The 22,015-nt window shown below is 48.8% G+C and overlaps 1 protein-coding gene across 2 annotated transcripts; it reads left to right on the plus strand.

Moving 5' to 3' along the window:
• The first annotated feature begins 3,896 nt into the window (after positions 1-3,896).
• CALCOCO1 (calcium binding and coiled-coil domain 1) lies at positions 3,897-21,748 on the plus strand. 2 transcript variants are annotated; one of them, XM_025883085.2, is made up of 15 exons: positions 3,897-4,028; positions 6,197-6,376; positions 6,721-6,823; positions 7,673-7,863; positions 10,294-10,452; positions 10,866-11,014; positions 13,739-13,829; positions 16,462-16,617; positions 16,808-17,062; positions 17,535-17,660; positions 18,156-18,251; positions 18,621-18,729; positions 18,957-19,156; positions 19,544-19,650; positions 20,637-21,748. In XM_025883085.2, the coding sequence occupies exons 2-15, from the start codon at positions 6,221-6,223 to the stop codon at positions 20,812-20,814; spliced, it is 2,076 nt and encodes a 691-aa protein (XP_025738870.1). In that variant the 5' UTR covers positions 3,897-4,028; positions 6,197-6,220; the 3' UTR covers positions 20,815-21,748. The 2 variants fall into 2 exon arrangements, with proteins under 2 accessions (XP_025738870.1, XP_073738005.1); XM_073881904.1 differs by lacking the exon at positions 16,808-17,062.
• The last annotated feature ends 267 nt before the right edge of the window (positions 21,749-22,015 follow it).

Genomic DNA, 22,015 nt, shown 5'->3' on the forward strand with positions numbered 1-22,015 from the left:
GTGGCTCACTTGGTTGGGCGTCAGACTCTTGGTTTCAGCTTGGGTCTGCTTGCCCCTCCCCCCCGGATAAATCAATAAATAAAATCTTTTTTTTAATTTTATTTATTTATTTGACAGAGAGAGAGAGACAGCGAGAGAGGGAACACAAGCAGGGGGAGTGGGAGAGGGAGAAGCAGGCTCCCCACTTAGCACAGAGCCTGACGCGGGGCTCGATCCCAGGACTCTGGGATCATGACCTGAGCCGAAGGCAGACACTTAACGACTGAGCCACCCAGTGGCCCCGCTGATAATTTTTTTAAAGATTTTATTTATTGGGGCACGTGGGTGCCTCAGTCGTTAAGTGTCTGCCTTCAGCTCAGGTCATGATCCCAGAGTCCTGGGATCGAGCCCCGCGTCAGGCTCTGTGCTAAGTGGGGAGCCTGCTTCTCCCTCTCCCACTCCCCCTGCTTGTGTTCCCTCTCTCGCTGTCTCTCTCTCTCTGTCAAATAAATAAACAAAATCTTTAAAAAGAATACTACTATTTAAAAAAAAATCACCAGCAACTAACTTCCTATTCCTGATGGGAATCAAATCTACACTTTTTAACCTGATGTATTGGTTGGGAAACATTAACTATAACTATATAGTTATATATTATTTTAGTTATATATTATTTTATAGTATTTTATATAACTATAAAACATAAAGCCCAAAATTTTAGTGTTGTAACGAATAGAAATTGATTTATTGGTCAAGGGAAGTCCAAAACGCATGCTCCTGATTATAGCAGGCAGTTCTCTGCCGAGTGGTGATTCAGGGAACTAGGTTCCTTCCAACCTGTGGCCCTATCATCTTTAACATTTGGTCTTCAAGGTCACCGTGCTTAAGGTCATACTCATCAAATCACAAAGAAAACAACATGAAGTATCTCCCTTGGGAGGCTTCATAGGTCAAGCCTGGAAACAGAACATATTACTTAAAACAAAACTGAAAAATGTGGTCCAGCTACGTGTCCAAGAAAAAGAAAGAGATTCTGATAAATACACAGCAGTCTCTGCCTCACCTGGCATTCAAGATTCTCCACACTCTCGCTTAAACTTACTTTTCAAACTTGATCTTTCAAACTTGATACCATTACACAGGTATGACTATTGGTCAGTTTTGCTGCACTAACAACCAATCCTAAAATCTGAGTGGCTTACAGCAACAAAGGTTTATTTCTGACTTATGTATATGCAGGCTGTGGGCAGGCTACAGCTCTGCTCCATGGGTCTTCCCATTTCAGGACCCAGGCAGAAGGAGCGTTTCTCATGTGGAATATACCCAGTCTAGTGGCAGAGAAGAACAAGAAAGTGGAAACTCACATGTGCAAACATGGCATCTGTTCACATCCCATCAGCCAAAATATGAAACATGATCAAGGTCAAAGTCAGTGAAATGAGACATATATACTCCATCTGCAGGAGATACTTCAAGTCACACAGCAATGGGCAGGGAAGGAGAAAGTAAATAATTTCAAACAACAAGTCAATCTATTACAACTGCCATCTTCCTTCTAGGGTACATGATAGATACTACTAATTAATCCCAGCACTCTTTCCTCAGAATCCTTCTCAACACATTTCAGGCAGTCATTACTAATAATCTGAGGGGTTTTTTTAAGCTGAAATTTATATGCTGTTCTTATATGACCTCCTAGGCTCCAATAAGCATAAATTCCCACTTCTGAATCTTTGCTTCAGGCTGGAATAAGCTTTGCCTTCCCACACCTTGTTCTGCCAAACTATCCAAATCCAATCCATCCTTCAAATATCTGTATTTTATATTCATTCATACGTTTTTTTTTTAATTTTAAAGATTTTTTTATTTACTTGAAAGAGAGCACGCCGGGGGAGGGGCAGAGGGGGAGGGAGAAGGAGAGAATCTCAAACAGACTTGGCACTGAGTGCGGAGTTCAATGTGGGGCTCGATCTCAGGACCCTGAGATCACGACCTGAGCAAAAACCAAGAGTCCCACGCTTAGCCAACTGGACCACCCAGGTGCCCCTTTATGTTTATTCTTTCAACAAAATTTATTGAATACCTAGCATAGTACCTTGCACATATATTTGTTGAATGAATGTTTCACATCACCTGTGCCTTGCACATAAATGCTCAGGGAACATTTGTCCCTTGATTAATTAATAGCACTGTTTCTTAGAACAATGGGAGTTAGTATCACATACCAGCAGTTTCTGTGGTGGGAGCCTAGTATACTGACTTCTTATGCTTGAATCCTGATTCTACCACTTACTAGTTAGATGATGCCAGGTAAGTCACTTTAATTGTGCCTCAATCCTCATCGTATGTAAAATGGGGATAATAATAGGACCTACTATATAAGCCTGTCATATTAAATGGAAAAATTTCTAGCATAAACACATTATAAGCACCTAAAAAATAGAAAATGTTGTTGTTGTTGTTATTATTATTATTATTATTATTATTAGCTCCAGCTGAGGCTGAATTTTCTTCCAAGCCTTTTTTCTGGGTGGAAGACAAAAACCCAGAACACATGGGACCTGGGTCGCTGAACAGGCCCCGCTCTTAACCCACCCCAGGACCTTGAGCCAGCTCCTCATCCAGCAGCTTAATCCCTAACTCATAAATCCTGACTAATGACACAGACATGTCACCTTAATGTTTGTGAAGCCCAGTGACTTATTGTTAAGTGCTTGGAGATCTTCAGATGAAAGACACCCAAGGGCAGGCACCAGACACCCTATTCAGTCGTAAAAGCAAAATACTACCAAAAAACTTGGAAAAGGCAGAGGCTCCATAACTTAGTAAGCAGAGAATTAAAGCAGGCACCCAGGAAGAGCAAATCAATCCTAAGACTGTAATCCCTTAATACAGAGACAGGGAGAGAGATCATTTTGAATGCCTCAGACTACCTGGAGGGTCTTGGAGGGTCCAGGAAGGGGGAGGCAGGAGGATGCCCAAGTCTTTAACTTGACTTAGGTTGTGGGAAGAGTGTGAATCTTTCACTTCTCCTAAATAAAAACAGGAGCAATAACATGTATTGTTATCCTAATTCATTTAAGCCAGCTAAAAGGCTTGGGCAAACCAGCCCCTCTAAGAGGCTTGTTTGTGAGTTCTGACCAGTCCTGAATTATGTCAGTCTCCCCTTTCAACCTCATTCTTTCTTCACGTCCCCATCACCACCACCACCACTTCAAGCAATGGGTCCTCTTCCTAGACCTAGAGGCCACTCTAGGAGAGCCCAGTCCAGATGTGTGAGTATTGGCAGGCCCCTGGCACTGAAACCTTCGAGTTGGGGGGAAAAAATAGTGGTGCACAACAGGTTTTACAGCGCCTGTCCCTGAGGTGGAAGCAAAGAAGAAACTGCTACCACAGCCTGTAGTTTCCCGTCCCTAAATAGTCGGTAGCTGTGATGTAGTGGCAAGAGCACTGCCCTTGGGAGTCGTGCAGCACTGGAGATCTACCATCGCATAGCTTTGATACTTTTAGCCCGGTTCCTTAAACATTCTGGGCTTTAGCGTCTTCATCTGTAAAGTGTGGATAACAACACTAGCTACCCCACAACCTGTTGTGAAAAGCAAACGAGAAGAGGCAACTCAACACGCTCAGCAACCCCGTAAGGCATTACGCAGGAGGCGTTAGGGCCCTAACTCCTCCCTACCGTCCCACCCACCACGCACGTTACAAACCAGCAGTCACCACTAATACAGCCGGCCCCCTCCTAAGGAATCATGGGCCGTGAAGTCCTTTGGTGGCCACACCCTCGTTTACAGTCATAGAAGTGAGAACTACGCCTCCCAAGATGCCGCGAGGAGGCCGCCGCCACGGCCGCCCTCTGCTCCGCCCTCCTCACGCACAGCTTCCTGGGATGCGTAGTCCCAGATCCAAGCCAGCTCGCCGACCAAAGAGGGCGGAGAAACCACAAACCCCAGAAGTCCTCACGTCCACTCTTCTCCCTCCCCTCCAGGAGTCGGAGTGCTGTTTTTGTTGTTGGTGGAAGGTGAGGGAACAGCTGATCCGTGTGTGGGGTAAGAAACTTGGCCTAATTTGGGGGCGATCTGATGCGGGGGTCACCCCACTTTCCAGTCTGTGAAAGGATAATCTAAGGGAACTGTAGAAGGGAGATGCAGGAGCGCTTGGGTTTTAATACTTTCCGTACTGGAGAAGCAACCCCTACTGTTTTTAAGAGTTCTGGGTCTCAAGGGGGCCTGGATCAGGAGAGTGCCCCCTCACTGTTCTCACCTTCCCCTTAGTCCTTCTCTAAAAGCTTGTTACGGTTAAAGTAGTTGGGAGAAGCTGAAATATTTACTCATTCTCTCCCAGGCAAGACTTGACCCTCACAAACCTTCCCTTTGTCCTTACCCTCCCGCCCCAATCCAAAGGCCTTTACTACGCTAAATCGTTGGGGGCCGGGGGGGGGGGGGAACCTTCCAAGTGGTAGAATGTTAAGGAACTCTAGAGCCCTACAGAGTTGGGGGAATGGGACTCTTCCCCTCCCCCCTCGAACACTTGAATCTAGCTACACTAATACACTTGAAGTGCCCAGAGCTTTGTTTCAGGTTTGGTGAATGTTTCCAGCTGTTACGGATTTTCTTTGTGGGGCATATTTGGGGTTCCCCAGGCTTAGATCTTTGGAGACAACTCATCCCTACTTAGAAACCCAGAAGAATTGTATTTGGAGAAAACATGCACTGGTTTTAACTAGGGATTGTTCAGAGATGAAACCCCAAAGAAACCTCTTGTCCTGAATCCAGTCCTTATTTTGGAGGGAGGATATGCTTTCCTTTTGGAGAGCTAGCTAACTTTTCCTTCTCTACTGAATTTCTGTTGTTGTTTTTTTTAAAGTTCCTAGCCCCAGACTTCAGCCTGGCGTGGGTTTGTGATGTTTAGGGGTGTGCACATGACTAGTGATGGCTGATTGGACGCTGTCCTCTGCAGTTGACATAGGATGAAGATTAGTGGGCTCGAGTGGAGTGATGACGAGAGCCATCTCACAGCCTTAGGCTGAGGAGTTCTGTTGATTATTGTTGTTGTTCCTCACCCTATCCCCATAGTGCCCACCTAACTTGGAACACCTCTTCCTCTCAGTCCCATATTACAGCCTGCCTCCAGCTCCCCATCCAGGCACTTGGAATCGAGGCCGAAGGGGGCAGAGAGAAAATGGAAAGGAAAATACTAGAACTGGGTTAACTAATGTAGTCAAACCAGTAGTATTCTAGTTCTGCTCCTGGCAAGATCTGAAGAAAAGAATGTTAGGTTCTGTTTGAATTCTCTCTCCCTTCTCTCAACATCATATATATATTTCCCCTTCTCAGGGCCCCTTACTTCCCACCTTCCAGTCTATCCCCTACTCGGGGGTGGGGCTTTCCTGGCTCCAGGCTCCCACATTCCATCTCCCCACACCACCACGTTCCTGCTGAGTGTTTCACTCCACCCTTGAAGCAGCCGCCTCCAGAATTCTTGACTTCCTGGAGTAATGAAGTGGAGAGACAAAACCTGTCTTTCCCTCTATCCTCCCTTTCCCTTTGTCTCTTGAATGAGAGCAGAAGCTTTTTTTAAAATTCATGGGGGTGGACAACTCTGAGAGAGGAGAAAACTGAGACCTCGGGGGCCTGAGGATTGAGCTGTTGGTCCCCCCGCCCTTTCCAGCTCTGAAGGCTCAGTCATTACTTTCAGAGATTAGTTGCTGTTTTCAGGTGTCATAAGTCATCCTGGGTACAGCTGGAGTGGGCAAGGAGACCTGCTCAGAAGGAGGGTGCCCCACACCTCAGTTGGATTTTGAGCCAAAAGATATGGGGGATGGGATGAGGAGGTGGAGGCTGAAGAATTTGGAATGCTCAGGATGTTAAGAGGTGGAAAAAGAGGGACTCAGGGTAGAGCCTGGGATACTGAGACTTGGTCAATGAGGCTGTGAAAAGGGAGCAGAAATGAGAGAGATGTTAACTCTAGGAAGAGTCTATGACTCAGAAAAGGTACAGTGTGAGACAGGATGGGGACTGACTCAGAAGGCCAGACCTATGTTCTGGAGACTAAAAATGGTACCTCCAAAGGGTCCTATAACCCGCAGGGGCTGGAAACGAGACATGCCTTCACCTCCAGGTGTAGTGACAGGAGCTGTGAGTGGGTGGGAATGGAGTTGGAGGAAAGAAGAGATGGATTGGAGAGATTTTTAGCATATTAACCCTTTATTTCATAGGAGGGCAGATATCGTGAGGGCAGAATGGAAGAATCATCACTAAGCCGGGCACCTTCCCGATGTGGAGTCAACTTTCTGAATGTAGCCCGGACCTACATCCCCAACACCAAGGTGGAATGTCACTATACCCTTCCCCCAGGCACCATGCCCAGTGCCAGCGACTGGATTGGCATCTTCAAGGTATCCCTGAACCCCCTTTTGGCTCAGACTTATGGGCCATGGGTTGGTTGGAATAAGGGGAATGACTTAGTCCTTGGATTCTCAACCTCATGTTGATAGAAAAGAAGGGAAAAGATGTCACAGATAACAGAGGCCCATCGGTATAAGCAGAGCTCATCTTCTCACCGTGTTAACCTTGCTCTTTCCTGCCACAAAGTATCCCTCCTCATTCCCTGTCTCTCATCATCCTTGCCCCTGTAACAGCTTCCTGTCCCCCGTTCAGTCCCTCAACCCTTCCTGCCATCCATAGCTTATAGTTGCATCACCATACCCCCCCCTCCCGCTCCCACCATGGGCCTTCACAGGTGGAGGCTGCCTGTGTTCGGGATTACCACACGTTTGTATGGTCTTCAGTGCCTGAAAGTGCGGCTGATGGCTCCCCTGTCCACGCCAGCGTCCAGTTCCAAGGTACAAGGGAGGATGGAAGGTCCAAGACGGCGGAGCCAGGGGATAGAGGTTTAGAGGAGGACAGTGGGCTCAGAAACAAAAGGCACAGACGACAAAGAAAAATAGTGCAAATAAATAAAATAAGAACTATATCCAACAGGGCTCAAAGGACATAGAATCATGGGATTATTATAGAATCAGGGACTTAGAGATGGAAGGAACTGTAGAGGGCCACAAATCCTGCCTTCTACCAAAACAAAAAAAAAAAGGAAGTCCTCTTAGGGAACGAGGGGTAGGGAAGAGGGAAAGGTGGTGTCATAGATTGAGAAGGTGGTCGTGAGATTCCGAAGACCTGGGTTCAAATCTCAACTCTAATACTTACAGGCTGTTTGACCTTGGACAAATTACTTAATCTCTCTGTGTCTATTATCTTAACAGTAAAAGGGGATGCATGGCTTATAGGTACAATATGAAGGTTTAAAGTGATACAGGTAGAGGGTTAGCATCATGCTTGGCACAGGGTGGGCACTCAGTAAGTGGTAACTAGCATCATCATTATTATTATTATTATTATTGTCATTATTATTATGGAAGGTAGGTTTGGGAAAGAGAGGAAGGACAGGCCTAGGCAGAAAGGAGGGACAAGAGTACCCCAGGGAATGGAAATAGCTTGTGGGAGGTGGACAAGAGTACCCCAGGGAATGGAAATAGCTTGTGGGAGGTGGAAAGCAAACAGTAGATGGAACAGGGAACAAGAGGCCGGAGCCAAGGGCAGTAGGTGATAAGACACATCCAGGGGAAGGGAGACCTGTCAAGCACTTGAGGGCCTGGGATCATATTCGGGTCCTGGGTCCATTCTTCTTCCCACAGCCAGCTACCTGCCCAAACCTGGAGCCCAGCTCTACCAGTTCCGATATGTGAACCGCCAGGGCCGGGTGTGTGGGCAGAGCCCCCCTTTCCAGTTCCGAGAGCCAAGGCCCATGGATGAACTGGTGACCCTGGAGGAGACTGATGGTGGCTCTGACATCCTACTGGTTGTCCCCAAGGCCACCGTGCTGCAGGTGAGAACAGAGCAACAGAGCTGCTTCTGGGCAGGGGAGTGGGTGGGCAGCATGGCAAGGACTCCTTACTTTACCCTCCCCTGGGCTGTGGCCTCAACCGAAGCCCTCACTGGGAGTTACACAATCTTGTCATTAAGAAAGTGTCATTCTAATGTAGACACAAACATGTAGGGCAGGAAAGCAAGCCACCCACAGGCCACTGTCACTCAAGATTACATGAGTACTTTTCGAGCATTCCTCCCAAGTGCTACATCCTGTCCTAGGCCCTAGAGGAAGATCTAAAGGGTGGAGGGAGGCCACTCCAAGGAAGGAAGGTTCAGAGGAAGAGGAGGATGAGACCCACGTCCAGGACAGGTGAGGAATGAGAGCAGATAGTTAGGGCCCCAGACAGTATCGGAGGCTTGTGAGCACTTGAAATATGACTAGTCCAAATTGAGATGTAAAGTACATAAAGGATTTTAGAGACTTCGTATTTAAAAAAGTAAAAGAGCTTAATAATTTCTGTATATTGATTGCATGTTGAAATGACAATATTTTAGATAGACTGGGTTAGACAAAATATCATTAAAGTGAATTTCACCTGTTTCTTGTTACTTTTTTGAAGTATCTACTGGAGGGGCGCCTGGGTGGCTCAGTCGTTGGGCGTCTGCCTTCGGCTCAGGTCATGATCCCAGGGTCCTGGGATCGAGCCCCGCATCAGGCTCCCTGCTCAGCGGGAAGCCTGCTTCTCCCTCTCCCACTCCCCCTGCTTGTGTTCCCTCTCTCGCTGTGTCTCTCTCTGTCAAATAAAGAAATAAAATCTTAAAAAAAAAAAAAGATACATGAAGTATCTAGTGGAAAACTTAAAAACTATATATGTGGCTTATATTCTTTTCCCATTGGACCAATAGACCAAACTGAGAAGAATTAGAGAGTGAGGGTAGATGTTGGTTCTCTTCCTGAAGGAAGAGAAGGGACAGGGACAGGTGGGGAAGAAGGACACTCCCTAGACAAGAGGACAGACTTGAGGAAGGCTCAGGAGGTGAGAATGAGTAGCTTGTCTGTGACTGAAGTAAATTCTTGCCTTCTAGAACCCTCTAAACACACGGAATCAACACAAGAATAGGAAGATGTTTGTATCTTGCATAAGTCAGACATGTGTGAGCTCCTACCCCATGTTCTGTTTTTTTTTATTCTAATTCCAGGGTAGTTAACATACAGTGTTATATTAGTTTCAGGTGTACAAGAGTGTACAGTACAGTGATTCAGCAGTTCCATACATTACTCAGTGCTCAGTATGACAAGTGTGCTCTTAATCCCCATCACCTATTTCTCCCACCCCCACGCACCTCCCCTCTGGTAACCAGCAGTTTATTCTCTATAGTTAACTATGAAGAGTCTGTTTCTTGGTTTCTTTCTTTCTTATTTTTTTCCCTAGGTTCGTTTGTTTTGTTTCTTAAATTCCACATATGAGTGGCATCATATGGTATTTGTCTTTCTCTGACTGACCTTTTTCACTTGGCATTATACTCTCTAGCTCCATCCATGTCATTGCAAGTGGCAAGACCTCGGTCTTTCTTAAGGCCGAGAGTATTGTGTATGTGTACACACACACACACACACACACACACACATCTTCATTATCCATTCCTCAGTCGATGGACATTTGGGCTGCTTTCATAGTTTAGCTATTGTAAATAATGCTGCTATAAACTTAGGGGTGCACGTATCCCTTTGAATTAGTGCTTTCATACTTTTTGGGTAAATACCTAGGAGTGCGATTACTGCATCATAGAGTAGTTCTATTTTTAACTTTTGAGAAACCTCCATTTTCCAGAGTGGCTGCACCAGGTTATACTCTCACCAGCAGTGCAACAGTTCGTTTTTGTCCACATCCTTGTCAACACTTGTTGTTTCTTGTGTTTTTGATTTTAGCCATTCTGACAGGTGTGAGGTGGTATCATGGTTTTGATTTGCAGTCCCTGATGATGAGTGATGTTGAGCATCTTTTCATGTGTGTTTTGACCATCTGGATGTCTTCCATGTCTGTTTTTACATTCGTTATTCTTATTACAATTACCTTTCAACAATCTACACTAAGAGATCACTTTACAAATGAGGACAAAGACTCAGAGAAGTTAAGTAACTTATTCAAAGTGACATAGCTGGTAGAAATTGTAAACCTACATCCGTCTGGTTCCAGAATAGATAAGGAAAAATTCAGGGAGCCATCCCTTCTGTCTGCATGGATTGAGAGAGACTTCTTCCAAGGAGGTCGGGAGCTGGTGTGTCTGACTGGTGGTGGGCAGGATGCAGTAACACCCCAAGCCTCCCCTTACTCACCTCTTTATAGCTTGTACTGATGCAACTTCCCAGCCCCGAATGCATCTGCAGAGTGATGGGGACGGGGCTTTCACAAGCACAACCCCCTTTTCATCCTGCCCCCTGTAGAACCAGCTGGACGAGAGCCAGCAAGAGAGGAATGACCTGATGCAGCTGAAGCTGCAGCTGGAGGGACAGGTGACAGAGCTGAGGAGTCAAGTACAGGATCTCGAGACGGCTCTGGAGACTGCCAGGCAGGAGCACGCAGAGCTGATGGAGCAGTACAAGGTGGGAGTTGGGCCAGGGGGGAGACGGGGCCTGGCTGCTCACCCAGAGTCCAAAATCTAACCCAGTGAAGATGGAAAAGGAGAGACATTAGCGGGCTTTTAAGATGGTTCTGGCATCAAAAAAAATAGCTTTAGGGAGTAACAAGTGGGATTAAGCTTGAGATGACAGGAGACACATTGCAAACATAAAGTATATAAGACTCAGTTCTTTGCACACAGGAGTGCTGAGGTAGGGTGAAGGTGGCCATATTCACCAGCAAGAGAATGTTCTCTTGCAGTTTCTTTCTCAAGGAAGGTGACAGGGTGATGGGGGGTTGATAACAGTCAAATTCTGGTATGCTCCTCCTAAGCCCTTGTTCTGTTCTTTGAGAGACGAGTCTCAACTTCATTATTCTGGGATAACCTTAATTCCAGGGGCTTTCCCAGTCACACGGGGAGCTCATAGAAGAGAGGGACATCCTGAGCCAGCAACAGGGAGACCATGTGGCACGCATCCTGGAGCTGGAAGATGACATCCAGACCATCAGTGAGAAGGTGCTGACAAAGGAGGTGGAGCTGGATAGGTGAGAGGACCTCCTCTGCCCCCGTTACTTCCTTTCATTTCCTGTCACCCCAAACTCCAGCCTCTCGTTTCAGGCAGGGGAACCTGCTGTCTCATGTGGTTATCCCACTTACTGGGGAAATCTTTTCCTGCCTAGCTCCCTTCCACCTTTCCTGAGCCTGTTCTGTATTCCTCACCTTCAGAAGTCATCACAGTTACTACTTACGGTACAGGAGCGGGGAGTGGAGGATTTGGAAGAAGAGAATGGATAGAACAGTCAATACTAGATAAGAGAGGATGGATTTCAGGGCGCCTGGGTGGCTCAGTTGGTTAAGCGACTGCCTTCGGCTCAGGTCATGATCCTGGAGTCCCGGGATCGAGTCCCGCATCAGGCTCCCTGCTCAGCAAGGAGTCTGCTTCTCCCTCTGACCCTCCCCCCTCTCAGGCTCTCTCTCTCTCTATCTCATTCTCTCTCTCAAATAAATAAATAAAATCTTAAAAAAAAAAAAGAGAGGATGGATTTCAGAATGAAATCCATCTTTCTATCTATTCTTTACCACAGCAAAGAAGATTAGAGGGGCACGTGGCTGGCTCAGTCAGTAGAGTGGGTGACTCTTGATCTCAGGGTTGTGAGTTTGAGCCTCTCGTTGGGCGTAGAGATTACTTAAAAATCTTCTTAAAAAAAGAAGGGGGGGGCACCTGGGTGGCTCCGTCAGTCAAGCATCCAACTCTTGGTTTCAGCTCAGGTCATGATCTCAGGGTTGTGAGATCAAACCCCATGTCAGGAGCCACACTCAGCCCGGAGTCTGCTTGAGATTCTCCCTCCCCCACCACCACCCTCCACCCCACCGGCCCCTGCTTGGGCGAGCATGCACATACGCGAGCACTCTTTCTCTCAATAAATAAATAAATAAAAATCTTAAAAAAAAGAAAAAACTATATTAAAAAAGTAATAGAAAATAAAAATAAATTTAAAAAAAGAAAAAAAGACTAGACTCCATTCTCACTGTTAGGAAATGTTTGAACTGGTGATCCAGAATGTTATGGAATCTCTCCTCTGAAAAAAGGCATAAGTCATAGAATTTTAGCACTGGGAAGAATATAGGGCATTTGAGAGGGTCACTACTTCAGAAGGCAGCCTCTTTCAATATCGGACAACTGTCAGTTTTGTATCTCTTGGATTGAACCAAACTGTCCTTCCTATAACTCCCTCCTATAACTTTCCTCCCTTGGTCCTGGTTTAGACCTCTGGAACCGCACAGAATGAATTTCTTTCTTCTACCAGACAACTATTATTTCTACCAAATAGCACAAATATTGACCACTTCCCATGCCTGTCCTTCAGATTTTCACCAGGAGAAACACATTAGTTGTTTCTTTCATCACATCACACAATTAAGTCTCTTTCATTCAGCACTGGTAGATCTTATATATATTTTTTTTAAACTTCTTAAAGGAAAGAGGCATATTATCCAAGGCCCAGAGTAAAACATGAGTTACTCCCTAAGTCTTCTTCAGTGCAGAATATGTTGGTCTTGCCCTAGGGAGATACCAAATGTCTAGGTTTTAAATCATAGAATAGAAAAAGCAGCGATCAGGGGTGCCTGGTTGGCTCAGTCGGTTATGTGTCTGCCTTCGGCTCAGGTCATGATCCCGGGGTCCTGGGATCGAGCCCCACATCATGCTTCCTGCTCACTGGGGAGCCTGCTTCTCCCTCTTCCTCTGCTGCTCCCCCTGCTTGTGTTCTCTAACTCACTGTCACTCTCTCAAATAAATTAATAAAATGGCTTAAAAAAAAAGAAAAAAAAAGCAGAGATCAGACTGAGCATCTGGAAAAGATTAGGGACTGTTTAGACCAGGGTCAGTAAACTATGGCCCGTGTGCTAAATGTAGCCTTGCCACCTGTTTTTGTACAGCCCGTGAGGTAAGAATGGTTTTGACAATTAATTAATGGTTAAAATCAAAAGAAGAGGGACTCCTGGGTGGCTCAGTAGGTTAAGTGTCTGCCTTCGGCTCAAGTCATGATCCCGGGGTCCTAGGATCGAGCCCCGCATCGGGCTTCTTACTCAGCAGAGAACCTGCTTCTCCCTCTGCCTGCTACTTCCCCTGCTTGTGTGCATGCTCTCTCTCTCTCTCTCTGACAAGTAAATAAATAAAATCTTTAAAAAAAAAAAAATAGAAGATATGAAAAGGAAGATACGAAATTCAGAGTTCAGCATTCATAAATAAAAAGGTTTATTGGGACAGCCCTGCTAGTCATGTACATGTTGTCTGGGGCTGCTTTCACACTACAATGGCAGAGTTGAGTAGTTGCCACAGAATTCTCATGGCCTGCAGAGCCTAAAGTCTTTACTGTCAGGCCCTTTACAGAAAAGTCTGCCAACTTCTGATCTAGATCCAAAGTTTATAATCAATCACAGCTGTCCCTTGTCTAAAAAGAGACTCAGTTCTGGTCTCTTGATGGAACAAAAACAACTAGAAAGCCACCAGCAGAATATTCCTTAAAATGATACATAAAGAGAAAAGAAAAACTTTATTTCTAGATTGTGCTCTAGAACCAGGAATCTTGGGTACTCAGGGCTTACAACAGGATCACGTTTGGTCTGGGGATTTGAACATCCCAAAGACAAATGGAGGTCTGGGCATAGAGGAGCACCAGTAGAAGAGCTCAAGACAGAAGTCTGAGCCCGTCATTTCTTCTCTGGTGACCGGGTGGTCATCTGACGTTCCATCTCCCCACACACAGGGTGAGAGACACAGTGAAGGCCCTGACTCGGGAACAAGAGAAGCTCCTCGGGCAACTGAAAGAAGTGCAAGCAGATAAGGAGCAAAGTGAGGTAAGGGCTCAGAGTCAGTTCGCTTTCTGAATTGTTCATCCAGTGTTTATTAATTAAGTTCTGAGTGCTAGCCAGCAAAGGGGATACAAACGTAAAGAGAACATTGTATGCACTCTCGTAGGAAGCATAAAATGTATACCCGAATCAGGATTAGTCAAAGTGGAATATAGTAAGCATCACCAGGGAAGAAGAATAAAGTGTTCTGGTGCGGCGCCTGGGTGGCTCAGTCGGTTAAGCATCTGACTATTGATCTCAGCTCAGGTCTTAATCTCAGGGTTGTGAGTTCAAGTCCCAGCGAGGAGCCTACTTAATAAATTAAATAAATAAATGAATGAATGAATGAATAAATAAATAAATTGATGCTTCACAGAGGTGGGTGAGAGCACATGTTGTTAGGGTCATTAGAAAGGGCTTTTAGGGGCACCTGGGTGGCTCAGTTGTTAAACATCTGCCTTCGGCTCAGGTCATGATCCCAGGGTTCTGGGATCGAGCCCCGAGTCGGGTTCCCTGCTCAGCAGGAGGCCTGCTTCTCCCTCTCCCACTCCCCCTGCTTGTGTTCCCGCTCTTGCTGTGTCTCTCTCTGTCAAATAAATAAATGAAATCTTGAAAAAAAGGAAAGGGCCTTTAAAAAGGCGGGCACTTGGGTGGCTCAGTTACTTAGGGGCCGGCCTTCCACTCAGGTAATGATCCCAGAGTCCTGGATCAAGCCCCATGTCGGGCTCCCTGCTCAGCGGGGAGTCTACTTCTCCCTCTGCCCTCACCCCGCTCATGCTCTCTCTCCCTCTCTCTCAAATAAAATCTTTAAAAAATAAAAAGCAGGGCATAGGAGTGCCTGGCTGGCTCAGTCGGCAGAGCATATGACTCTTGATCTCAGGGTCGTGAGTCCAAGCCCCACTTTGAGCATAGAGCTTAGTTTAAAAAAAAAAGGGTGGAATAAACTAGCCTAGTATTTTCCAACTTTTTTAGCTTTCCTCCCCACCCCCCAGTAAAGTTCTACATCCTATGTGGAACCTCACTGAATAGATAAAAGCAATATTTTATTACTATAAATTTTTATAAATTCAAATATTCAGTGTTGACTTATAAGGTAACGAAAGTAATCAGGTAATCCTGATGGATGTCAGACCTTGAAATCAGAGGTTATAGATAACTGTTCTGTCAGCCTCAGCAGCTAATATAGTTCTGTATCATGTTTTGGTTGTACAGTACTGAGAACACTTTGAGTCTCACACACAAGTAGGTAAGAGTGACAGCCATTGTTAAACTATCCACCTGGCCATCTCAGTTTGCTTTTCAGTTCAATAGAAGATCCAATAGATACTTTATTCTGAGGTTTGCACAAAAATGAATTAACCTAGAAGCATATGTCGGTGGATTGAGACTGTTGTGTTAACTTGTGATTCTGTGTGGGGTTTTTTTTTTCATATTCTTTATATAATTTAGAAGAAGCTTAAATCACATATTTGCAGAACCTCTAAATGGCTTCCTCCAAACCCTAGGCTTCTGTGGAAGATGATTTGAAAACCATTTGCTTAGCAGTGAGGAGTAGGAAGAATTTAAGTAGACAGAGATGAGAGGGAGGCCGTACTGGAAACAGAGAAAGATGCGAGCAAAGGTTGAGAGCCCCAGAACACTCAGGGCAATTGAATGTGTGGGTGAAGAGTTTGAGGTAAGGCCTAGGTCAGATTGGAGAGGACCTGGAGTTTAGTCTTTATTCTGTAAGCAGTGAGAGGCGTCAGTGATTTTCAGGGGGGTGAGATGTACTTAAGAAATGGTACTTAAAGAAGATTCATGTGATCTCCTTGTGGGAAATGAACTAGTTATGGGATTATGCAATAATCCAAGTAAGAAATGACCAGGGCCTGAGCTAACGTGGTTGCAACGATAGTGGAAGAGAGAAAATGGCTGTGAACAAGATGGAGGATGGAGAGACCAAAGGCTTTTCTGTGGGTCACTAAGGAAAGAACAGAACCAAGCAGGCATGGCACCAACGGATCCAGCCTGAGTGACTTGGGAAGTAGTTAGTACCATGGGTGGAAATAAGAGTGGAAAGGAGTGGAGTGGGAGGTAGAATATGCTGAGTTTGAGAGCCCTATGGGACATCCAGACTGAGTTTTGATCTAAAAGGAAGAGCAGATGGGTGCCTGGGTGGCTCCGTCAGTTGAGAGTCTGCCTTTGGCTCAGGTCGTGATCCTGGGGTCCTGGGATCGAGCACTGCATTGGGCTCTCTGCTCAGTGGGGAGTCTGCTTCTCCCTATCCACTTGTGCTTGTATGTGTGCGTGCGCACGCGCGCTCTCTCTCTGTCTCTCTGAAATAAATGAAAAAAAATCACTTAAAAATAAATAAAAAGAAGAGCAGAGAAGCAGAAATGGTAACGGGATACCTAGATCCGTGTAAGACCCTGCCCAGGCTGTGATGCTGGTACCTCATGTTGGGAGCCGGAGACCGGATGTTCAGGACTGAGTGGCTTTGAGCTGAGACCCCAAGAAGGGCTGACAAGAGCTGAATGCTTGGGTTTGTGTTAAATCTGGGAAGCAGAACCATGACCTCTCTCATCACAGTGGTTCACCCCCCAGCCACCCCAGATACTACATATACCCCTTTCCTTACGTATTCACCACCTCCCATCAGGCTGAGCTCCAAATGGCACAACAAGAAAACCATCGCTTAAATTTGGAGCTGCAGGAAGCGAAGGGCCGGCAGGAGGAACAGGGTGCTCAGGCCCAGCGACTCAAGGACAAGGTGGCCCAGATGAAGGACACCCTAGGCCAGGCCCAGCAGCGTGTGGTGAGTGAAGCCCCTAGGCAACAGGAAGTAGAGAAAGTTCCAAGGGCTCACTATAGTAAATTGGGGAAAAGACAGGGCTAAAGATCGAGCAGTGCAAATCTTGAGTCCTGATGCAGTGGTGGGTAGCAGGGAGCCTGGTTCACGAGTGACTCACTGGGAGCCCTAACTCCATCTCCTCCTGTCTTCTGAGGCTGAGCTGGAGCCCCTGAGGGAGCAGCTTCGAGGAGCCCAGGAGCTTGCAGCCTCGAGCCAGCAGAAAGCCGCCCTTCTCGGGGAGGAGCTTGCCAGCGCAGCGGGAGCCAGGGACCGCACCATGGCAGAGCTCCACCGCAGCCGCCTGGAAGTGGCTGGAGTCAATGGCAGGCTGGCTGAGCTCAGCCTGCACTTGAAGGAGGAAAAAAGCCAGTGGAGCAAGGAGCGGGCAGGGCTGCTGCAGAGTGTGGAGGTAGAGGGATGGGGGGACCTGGCCAGCTCACGGCCACTGCCCCCACCTCCCATGTGGCCACATCCCCTTGGAGGACCAAAAGGGATGAGGACCTTAGAGGACTCAGGGATGGGGAGGGGCCCCGAGGGAGGTACAGTTCACTGTCCAGAGATGACCCGTCGTCTCTAAGCAGAGTGTCCCAGTCCTGATCTTTGTAGCACCTTCCTTGGTTACCATCTTGATTCAGAAACATTTACTGCCCTAGGCACCGGGCCCCATCAGTAATGCCCATTCCTGATCAGCGAGGCACCTTGCTGGCATGTCCCTTCCTTCAGTGAGAAGTATAGGGAATGAGGAAGCCAAGAAGGGGAAATTGCTCCCCAAATACTCATTTAACTAAAGGACAGGACACCGTGAGGGATGGAGCTGTTGCCAGTGGCATCCCTTTTCCTTCACCTTTCCCCTCCCATGTTCCTTTTTGGCCATGTCGCAGGCCGAGAAAGACAAGATCCTGAAGCTGAGTGCAGAGATACTTCGACTGGAAAAGGCAGTTCAGGAGGAGAAGACCCAGAACCAAGTGTTCAAGACTGAACTGGCCCGGGAAAAGGATACGAGCCTGGTGAGGCGTGCAGCCACCCGTGAGTCCGGTCCCGTGGCCTCCTGCAGCAGCAGTGCCCCTTCTTGCCGTCGTGGGTGTGGGCTCAGAAGTGCTGGGTGCTCACTTCCATGTTGAGTGGCCTCTTACTAGCACTCGTCCCACAGCTCATCAGTTTGAAACGAACAGTGTCCCCTTCTGTTCTCCAGACACATATCCTGGGCCTCTCAGGGATGACTTAGGACAATTATGGAGTGCCCCTGCTACAACCAGGGCCTCTGCACCCCAGCCCAGAGGCAGTCACCCAGGCCCACACTCAAGAAGCAGAGCCTGGGACTCAGGCGACTATCTCCTGTGATCAAGACAAGGGACTCATGGAAGAAGAGTGTTGGGGCTTCCCCTGTGTGTGTTGGGACAAGAGAAGGACAAAGGCACAGAGAGACATGGTTCTAGGGTGGTGGGTCCAGGTCGCGGAGCCTGGGTTCTTGGAGGTACATTCTAGGCTCCACATTCCCTCAGGTGCAGCTGTCAGAGAGCAAGCGGGAACTGACAGAGCTGCGGTCAGCCCTGCGTGTGCTCCAGAAGGAAAAGGAACAGTTGCAGGAGGAGAAGCAGGTGAGAACCCATGACTCAGGCTCCCTGGATGCCAGAATTGAGGACTTGAGGGCTCGAACTTCGTATCTTCTTGCCATCTCTTGGCTTAGAAACTGTTATCTTTAAGAGGGCCCAGAGGCTAAAAATGGGACCATGGCTCCTCTCATTGGCCGACTTGACAGGAGAGTACTGCAGGGGCGGGGGATGTAGGGGGTGAAGGAGGGCTCCTGGGGGGGAAGAGTGAGGCTCTACTTTGAGCTGCCCCCCACGTTAGGGAAGGCACCTGATCCTGAGGAGCTCGGAGTTCGTCTTGGGTGCCAGGGAGGACTCTGCAGGGCAGCGGGGTGGGCATCTTTCCAGCCTCTCCTGCCTCTCTGTTCCCAACGCCAGGAACTGCTGGAGTACATGAGAAAGCTGGAGGCCCGCTTGGAGAAGGTGGCAGACGAGAAGTGGAGTGAGGGCGCTGCCACAGAGGACGAGGAGGCGGCTGCAGGGCTGAGTCTGTAACCACCAATCTTGTGACACTACTTCCCCGCCCCCCCCATTTCCCTGTTGGGGAGCGCTGCATGCGACCCCTCTGGGAGCTGCCTCCACCTTCTGTGTCTTGCCTTTTCCCTTGCTGGACTCTGGCCCCCTGTCCAGTTTAACCATATCCCTCATCCGAAGGAGACAGCCCAGCCAGGCCTCTAACGACACATCCTTCTCTACCCTCTCCCTCACCAACAGGCTGCCCAGCGGCTCTGACAGACTCAGAGGATGAGTCCCCGGAAGACATGAGGCGCCCTCCCTATGGCCTGTGTGAGCGGGGAGACTCAGGCTCCTCTCCTGCTGGGCCACGAGAGGCTTCTCCCCTGGTTGTCATCAGCCAGCCGGCTCCCATTGCCCCCCACCTCTCAGGGCACGCTGAGGACAGCAGCTCTGACTCGGTGAGCAGTGCGGGGAGGAAGGGGTGGCTAGGGCCGTACCCATGTGGCCCAGCCTCTGGAGCAGGAAGTCTTAGCCCAACAGGGCTCTCTTTTTCCCTTGGGGGAGAGGAGGCAGGCCCAGCCTCTCTTCCAGGCCATCCAACAGACAACACCCTCAAATCCACCCCAACCCAATAGCCTCACTGCTGCCACCCCCTGCACCCCACACTTCTCTTCTTACCCACCAGCCCCCATCAAAACTCCTGTCTTGCCTCACTCCTACTGCAGCCCACTGTCTACCGTCTGGGCCTAGACTGCTCTTCCCTTACCTGCTCCAGTGGGCTGCTCCCCTGTCTTGGGACACTCACTACCCCAAAACCCAACCCTACCTATCTCTTCGGTGCCCAGGAGGCCGAAGATGAGAAGTCAGTGCTCATGGCAGCTGTTCAGAGTGGGGGTGAGGAGGCCAATCTGCTGCTTCCTGAGCTGGGCAGTGCCTTCTATGACATGGCCAGGTGAGCGCAGAAGGGGGAGACGAGGAGGGAGGTGGGAGGATGCCAGTGGAAAGGGCATCTGGGTGAATGGTCCCCATGCCCTTCGCCCAAGCTCCCTCTTCTTGTCCCTGGCCAAGGAAAGGAGACATAGGTATGGGTGACACAGAAAATCACCCACCACTCCGAATCCCACGTGCCTTCAGGTAATTCCTGCCCCCGTCTTATCAGTGCACTGTGCACTCAGAGACCCTGCCTTTAACTGGCTTCTGTGTTGTTCTAGCACCATCTTCCGTGGAGCCCAAATTGCCCTGCATCCCCTCTCTCCTGCCCCTTTCCCTTCCCCAACCACCAGGTAGGTACCTAAGCTCCATCTGGGCAGGATGGGAGGTGACCGATGCCCCCAGGGATGGGATCAGAGAGAAGACTGGGATCCAGCGTCCATCTGGCCAGCTCTGAGATGTCCCTCTTCCCTGACTCTGCCGGGAAACCCTCTGGGCGATGCAGCTGCAGGGGCGGGGGTTCCGGTATCAGATTGCCCCTTCGGCCTTCCCTTACCTTTCGCAGGTCAAGAGGGGAAGGCAGGGGGAAGAGAGATTTTATCATTTAGCCCCTGGCTTTGCCTCCATGTGAGATGGGCTCAGGGCAGGGAGGGGTGATGCTGTCATCCTTCTCAGCTGTAGCAGGAAGATGAAGGACGATGTCAGACTCATTTTCAGCCTCATTAGGCAGCAGACAGAGATGGAGGGAGGAGAGCAGGGGGTTGGGGGAGGGGCTGTGCACTACAGCAGGCACTAAAGAAGAGAGGACATGGAGAGCCAGGAAACCAAGCTCCAGTAGTGTGGGGAGAAAGATGCTATGGGTGAGGTGAGGAGAGAGGGCCACCAAGGAGCTGCACGAGGAACAGGGGCCCCTGGGAGCCCGGGTGCGTGGGTCCCTCTCCCTGAGGTCCACAAGGCGAGAGGGCATCGGAGCCCACTGACCCTCTCCTTTCCTTCTGTGTCCTTCAGTGGCTTTGCGGTGGGTCCCTTGTCAGAGGCCAGCACTGGGGGCCCCGCCACCCCCCCGTGGAAAGAGTGCCCCATTTGTAAGGAGCGCTTCCCAGCCGAGAGTGATAAGGATGCCCTGGAGGACCATATGGATGGACACTTCTTTTTCAGCACCCAGGACCCCTTTACCTTTGAGTGATCTCTCCCCCCGCCCCAGGACATGCCCAGATACACTTACACACAGACACACACTCACGCACACACATACACTTAGGTCTCATGCCTTCTCTGCCACCCTGGGCTCCATGATACTCTGTTCCCTGAGAACCACTCCCTGAACTGTGTTCATCCCAAGCTCTCACCTTCATCCTCTCCCGCCTGGCTCTTTTGTCCAGGCAGGGCCCCTTCTTAGAAACAGTGGCTGACTTTACCCCCCTGAAAGCGGTTTTGGAGGAACCAGGATGGAGGAGACCTTCCCCAGGGGGAATAGGATCACCCCCTCCTCACCCTGGTTGCTTCTGTCACTGACACCAGCCACCCCCACGCACACGCCCGCGCACACACATGCACACGCACACACACACACATATGCACGCAGATTCACACGTACTTTCTGCTGCCCCAAAGCCAATTCCTGGGGCACCCCACCGTCTCTTATTCGGGGTCTGTGTTGGTTTACCTGAGTTTTCTCGGGGGCCTGCATCGAGGCAGCAGCGTGGACACCATGGCCTCTTCAGGTCTCTTTCAGTTCTGAGCTTCAGTGGTTCCTTCCGTCCTCCAACCCCACCCCATTGCCTTCTGCACCCTGCCCCAGCCTTTTCCACACCATTAGGTATGAAGTTTGGAGGTTTCTTTTGTATTTTTGAGGTTTTCTGTTCTCTATCTCCTGCCCTTCCCTGCCCTCCCTCCCCCAGTGTCCTCACATGGAAAGAAAGAATGCATTTGTGCCTTCTGTGAGGGATGAGGGGAACAGATGGTCCCAGGTGTCCCCATTTCTCACCCCTTCCTCCCTCTCCAGGTTCCCCCACAGCAATAAGAGCTTTCCCTCTTTATCCCTCCCTCAATCTGTAGTTTGGACAAATATATTTATATGATATGTATAACAATTCTAATAAAATGTGTTCTTATCATGAGGTGTGACTAGAGCAATGAAGGTCCGGATACCTGGCTCCTAAACCATAGTGGAGGGGAGAGGGAGGGAGGGGACTCCTCCCTGCCTTGTTGGGGCCAGTACCTGCGTAGCATTTCCACATTGTGCCTCCTGGTGGGCAGAGGAGGAGGGAGGGAGCTGTGTCTCAGGTTGGGGGGGTGGGGGCCTGGCTTGGAGAAGACTGCCGTTGTGGGGAGCGGTGGGCAGCAGATTGATGGGTCATTGTGGGCCCTGCTCAGGATTTCAGTCC

Source organism: Callorhinus ursinus, unplaced genomic scaffold (assembly GCF_003265705.2).
Source record: "Callorhinus ursinus isolate GAN/ISIS: 27379988/994484 unplaced genomic scaffold, GSC_fseal_2.0 scaffold44, whole genome shotgun sequence".
Lineage (NCBI taxonomy): Eukaryota > Metazoa > Chordata > Mammalia > Carnivora > Otariidae > Callorhinus > Callorhinus ursinus.